The sequence below is a fragment of the Dipodomys ordii genome, unplaced genomic scaffold, assembly GCF_000151885.1.
Source record: "Dipodomys ordii isolate 6190 unplaced genomic scaffold, Dord_2.0 Scaffold4, whole genome shotgun sequence".
NCBI classification, from domain to species: Eukaryota; Metazoa; Chordata; class Mammalia; order Rodentia; family Heteromyidae; genus Dipodomys; species Dipodomys ordii.
The window spans coordinates 2,408,913-2,414,912 of record NW_012267220.1 but is presented as its reverse complement, the minus strand read 5'-3'; the positions used below and the strand labels follow the sequence as shown (position 1 = coordinate 2,414,912).

General features: G+C 42.9%; 1 protein-coding gene across 3 annotated transcripts in view; it reads left to right on the top strand.

Annotated features, from left to right (window-relative positions):
- The first annotated feature begins 1,518 nt into the window (after positions 1–1,518).
- Positions 1,519–6,000, top strand: part of March1 (membrane-associated ring finger (C3HC4) 1, E3 ubiquitin protein ligase) — a 59,562-nt gene continuing 55,080 nt past the window's right edge. For 2 of the 3 annotated variants that reach the window (XM_013026221.1, XM_013026230.1), the window contains exon 1: positions 1,736–2,755. In XM_013026221.1, the coding sequence (XP_012881675.1) occupies positions 2,013–2,755 (743 nt within the window). In that variant the 5' untranslated portion in view covers positions 1,736–2,012. The other variant, XM_013026238.1, reaches the window with a different exon arrangement.

Below are 6,000 nucleotides of genomic sequence, written 5' to 3'. Positions count from 1 at the left end.
AATAAACCACTCAAAAACCAGAGGTGGCGCTGTGGCTTAAGTGGTAGAGTGCTCGCCTTGAGCTGAAGAGCTGAGGGACAGTGCCCAAGCCCAGAGTTCAAGCCCATGACCAACAAAAAAAAAAAAAAAGGAAGGAGATCCTGGGGCTGGGAAGGTGGTTCAGTGGTAGAGCGCTTGCCTTGTATGCATGAGGCCCTGGGTTCGATTCCTCAACACCACATAAGCAGAAAAGGCCAGAAGTGCTATGGCCCAAGTGGTAGAGCGCTAGCCTTGAGCTGAAGAGCTGAGGGACAGTGCCCAGGCCTAGGGTTCAGGCCCCATTACTGACAAAAAAGAAAAAAGAAAGAAAGAAAGAAGGAAGGAGATCCTACATTTCTAGCGAATCAGAAAACAGAAACAGAGGCTGGAGCCAGATTCCCCATCCAAATCTATGTTTAGCCACCTATTGGTGAGAACCTGCTCCATTTTCTTAGTTTTCTCAACAGTAGCATAAAAATAATTACAACAATTAGCACATATATTTATTCTATGAACTGAATATATGAGAATGTGCTTAAAGTGATGATTGGCATATAGCCACTCCAAATCATAAACTATTGCTTGTAACATTATTATTAAGGACCTGGGAAGATAAATAAAGACCACAGAGCTGGACCACATCACAATTTGACGTGGTAAATTATCAATATATCCTGGTTTTCATCATCATCATCATCCGTATTTAACCCAACTTGACTTATTGAAGTCCAATAGAATGAAGAAAAAGCTGTGTTTCGGGCTGGGAAGGTGGCTCAGTGGTAGAGTGCTTGCCTTGCATGCATGAGGCCCTGGGTTTGATTCCTCAGCACCACATAAACAGAAAAAACCGGAAGTGTTGCTGTGGCTCAAGTGGTAGAGCACTAGCCTTGAGCTGAAGAGCTGAGGGACAGCACCCAGGCCCAGAGTTCAGGCCCATGACCTGCAAAAAAAAAAAAAAAGAAAAGAATTAAAAGCTGTTTCAAAAGTAGGAATGTAGTGAAATGTACTCAATTTTGGCTGTTCTCCAAAGGCTCAGTATGTCACAGAGTTAAAAATATATTCAAAGTTAAGAGCATTAACGTGGGCAGCTCTTGTTAGTTTCACTAATGAAATAATACTAGTAACTTAGGGATGTTAAATATTTCAGTGTTGTTTTTAAAGTATTGTTTTGATGTTTAACTCCAGGCAGTATCTAACACCCTCATGGTTCTTTGATTCCTCACCAGAATATTATCATCTTTATTGTATCAAAGCATTTTAGTTCTTGATATCACAGGATCTTCAGAGTTACTCATTTGTTTCCCAGGCAAATTAAGTGATTTTTCCTTCCCCCAAAGAATGATAGTGAATAGAATAGAAACTTGTGGAATCATCTTCCTCTCTCTCGCAAATGAAGCAACAGCAGAGCAGTGCAGCCTATCAGCTGTTCCGAGTTCCTCAAATTGAGTTTTACTTTTGCAAAATGAGCCCACTGACTTCCTACATTCGGTGAGCTGCATCATGAGCAACATGACTGGCAGCCACGCTTGTTGCAATTTTTTAAATATGTGGAAAAAAAGCAAAATATCAACCATGTATTACCTGAACCAAGATGCCAAACTATCTAACTTGTTTCTCCAGGCTAGCAGTCCAACCACAGGAGCAGCTCCCAGGAGCCATTCCAGGTTGTCTGTCTGTCCATCCACACAGGACATCTGCAGGTAAGTGCTGAGCCAATGACGTTACTCAATGTCTCTTAGCGCAAATGTCTGGTGTTTTTCTTTTATATTCTGAGAATGTGTGGCTCTTACTTCAGCTTTACGTTTTCATGACAACTTGTATTGGCTTAATTTTATTTTCCTTTTAATTCATTTTCTTCTGTTGATCTTCATTTACCAACTTCTGGTCATGCTCTCACTTCTCATCATTCTCTCTTTCTCCCTGTTTTCCATGACTTTCCTCTCCATTCCCATCCTTTACCTGCTGCTACATCTAGATCTGCCACCTTGCATGACATGTCAGAAGATGCATTTGAGCACTGCACCCCTGTCGTGGTGCTGACCCCTGCTAGGAAGGAATCTGGTAAAAAGCCAGTAAAACAGAAGCCTAGGAGGAGGCGCAGGGCCTCTGAGAGATACGAGCATGCAGAAGAGCGAACCAAAGAGAGAGAGAATGACTTTCACCTCCCCATCACAAGTCCCAGGTGGAGGGAACTTCATAGAGATTCTTCAGGTTCATCTTCCACAGATGAGAGTCAGTGGATTCAGGCCAAAAGGAGAGCCCAGGTTAAATTCCGCTTGTCACGAAGAAGGCGAAATAATATTAAATCAAGCGGAAGCTTGGCTGGTTCTTCCACTCCGAATGGAATCGAACTTGTGGAGCTGGGATCTGAAAGGGTGAAGCCACGGGAGCTGACGGAATGCGAGAGGTGCTCTCTAAACCTCTGCAAAGGAAAAGTGACCAGGTACCGAGCAGGCAGCTCTTCACAACCCAGAGGATCCTTGGAGGCCAAGAGACCTTCAAGGATCCATCAGGGAAGCAAAGGCGGAGGCTGCCACAGAGATGATCAGCTCTTGCACACACTTGGGCACCGTGAACCAAGCGGGAACAGATTTGCAGCAATGGATTCCAGCACTGAAATCTTGACGGTTACAGAAGGCGGCTCGTTTGCAGTTGACACGGGGTTGCAGGTGAATAGCTCTGTTCAGACGCCTCCTGATGCCCATCAAAAAGGGGCCGATAATTTAAAAGTCTGCAGGTCAGTAACTGTGGTAGAGAGAAAGAATGATGTCATCCCATCCTCCTCCTCCTCCTCCTCCTCCTCCTCCTCCTCTTCTTCCTCCTCCTCCTCCCTGCTGTGAGTTAGGCCCACGGAGGTGACCCATCCCTGGAAGATAATGTCTAAGCAGGTTGTCATTTGTCTGACTGGATCTAAACACTGCTGACGTGGGAAAAGACGAGTGAGAGAATAATCCATGGGATTGACCAAGTGTCTCCTGCCATTCTAGTTTGTGGAAGAAAGAGAAAGGCGAGCCCTAGTTGTTTAAAGCAAATCTGATGAACTAGTCACCTATGTTAAAAAGGCTAGGGACCATCAAGGTCAGGGTTTGTTTTTTTTTTTTTTCATCAGAAAAACCGCCTCTGCTGTTGTCTCTAATTTGTTCCCCAACTGTCTGACTCAGCAGGGTAACTCGAGGCTGAAAGGACGAGGACACAGGTCATAGACACCACAGTGGGGTGGCTGGAGCCTCTTGGGAAGGACAATCCTTTTAATATGTATACATTCCATTGCTATGAAACTGTGATCTTGGACTGTTAAAGCCATAGCATGCATTTTCCAAGTAACAGTATTGTGGGAGTTTTTTTTAAGCCCATTTGTAGGACTATCTGTACCAGTAGGCAGAAATGAGGAAATTTTAAGCAACCCAAATATTTCAAAACGTTCCTATTCTGCCCTATCATGTGAGCTGTTTGGATCCTATTGGAGAGCAAGTGGAAAGTTTTCTGGCAGGATGCTCGGTGGCTTGGGTGTGTGGTTATACAATGTGAAGTTACTTTATAAAACATGTTATGCCTGTTTTATATGAATCACATGTCCCAGAGAATGTGGTCCTGGTCCATTCATGGCGGGAGCAGGTAGAAGGAGGCTCTGATTGTGAATAACTTGTTCTCTGAAAGTTCTATAAGTCAGTTATTTAAAAATGTTCGTTCATTGATTCATCTCAGCACTAACTGTGCCTTGGGCTTTATTTGAGACATGATAGTATTTGGATTGTTTATGGCATGATGTAGCTTCTAATCTAAGGGGAAACAAGATATCAATATAAAAATTACAATTATTATATATCTATAATCATGATAAGGAATTCAGGAGTCTGGCTAATCAGAAAGGGCTTAAGAAATACAAAACAGCCAAAAGATCAAAAGATGCCAGGAATTGATCAAGGGCAGAATCAGGAAGAGCATACAAGCAGGGGATGTTATTAGCAGGAAGCTAGGATAAGAGGAGGAACTTCGCAGGCCAGGGAACTGAAAGCCTACTATTGTGGCCAGGGTGTGGTGAGGGAAGGGGCTGGACCGTGAAGATAAGGATGGAGAAGCAGGCCTGGCCAAGTGAAACACGCTAGGGAATTTAAAAGAATACTTAAAAGTAAGGTGACACCATGATGGTTTGTGTATTAGTGTCAGTTACTTATAACCTTTTGAAATATGATTAATATGTGGCTTTTCTGTAAAGTTAGGGGATAGGCCAAACAATATATCTGCTCTAAACTAAGAACTCCCTACCTGTTGTTATTTCTCCTTCCTACTCGTAACATAATCTAACATAAGAGAGCCAAAAGAAACTAGCTTTAAACCTGATGGTAATCAAAACCCCTCTGCGCAAATACTGCACTGTAGAACCATTTGCAAAGGCATTGTTTCCCTTACATTTCTATAAACAATGCTTGTGATGGGCTTGGCACTGTTTCCTTCTGTGAGTTAATATGTATGATGAACAGTAGATTATGCTAGGTGCTGAACATAAAGTGGGGGCAGAGATGAGGTTTTCCATGTCAGTGCCTGATTTCTAAGTGGTGAAACTCATTGCACCTCTGAAAAAAGGTAAAGACGGCAGAAGGTGAAGCTAAGAAGATACACGCTGCAGGAATTTGCAGAAGGAAAATGATTCAAGGTGAGGTGGCTTAGAAGCCCTTCAGAAGATGAGGGACTAGAGTTGAAAAGTCGAACTGAGATTAGATGAAGTGTACAGGCCATGTTGCAGACACTCAGGTCAGAGGAAATACCGTTATCAGGTGAAATGTGCTTGTGACTCACGTTGCCTTTAAGAATGTATTGTGAATTTGTGTCGCCAGGTTAGAAACTAATAGCAACCATCGAAACTAATAGCAACCAACTTTTAAGGCATTTTGAAGAAAATATAGTGTCATTCCAAGTTGTGCACTACTTTCCTAGTAGACTCAATGAACTGCATCATTCAAGGTTTTGCTTTAAAAGTGGAAGGCAGAAGGCAGGAGGGAGGAGAGGAGGTTAGCCTCTCTTCAAAGAATGTTCATGATTGCCACTTTGAACACTGGGGCCTTCCACAAAGAGAAACAATTCAGAAGTTAGGAGGGGTGTGTCTCCTACCAGTAAATCCCAACTACTTGTAATGCAGAGGTCAGAAGGATCATACTTTGAGGCTACCCTGGACTAAATGTTACCAAGACCCTCATCTGAACAAATAAAATAGGTATCATAAGAGCAATCTGTAATTCCAGCCACGTGGAGGGAGGGGTACAAAAAAGAAGATTACAGTTTGCAGCCTACCTGGATAAGGGATAAGACTCTAACACATAACCTACAGTGAAGAGGGTTAGATATATAGCTCAAGTGCGCATCACAAAGAAATAAGGCCACAAGTTAAAACCCCCAGAATCATGAGATGTGGGAAGAACAAACATAAATCCTGTTGCTTAAAAAGACTTACTGAAGAATCCCATAGCATAGCCGCCCCTGTCTCTGAGGGGTGCCAAGTGCTGACAAAGCATCCTAGACTTAGCAGGAGTTTGGATAGGTATACTCTACTGTGAGTTGAATAGGATACCACGATGAAGGGACATGGAAGCAAAGAACAAATGGTCTTTTTCTGTTCCACCAAATGAATAGCAACAACCTTCATGGTAGATTTGGTGAGAGCCCAAGACAAATGGATCAGATGACTCCAAATCCTTTGCTCGGGAGAGACAAGCAACGATAAGGTTGTGAACATGTGGAAGAGAGGTCAGAGGTCAGTGGACTTGAGAAAGACACGATGAGTTCAGCTATAAGCAGATCAGTTGATGCCAATGGCTTTCCAGTGTCAGCTATCCACAGACTATACGTGGCATGTTATTGAAATCCAGGGGAGCAATCAGACCTGGAGAAATATAATTTTCCATCATTCGTGAACTATACACAGTACAACATTAATCAATCGCATCTATGGGATTGTTAGTAGTAACATGACTCACTGACCCTGAG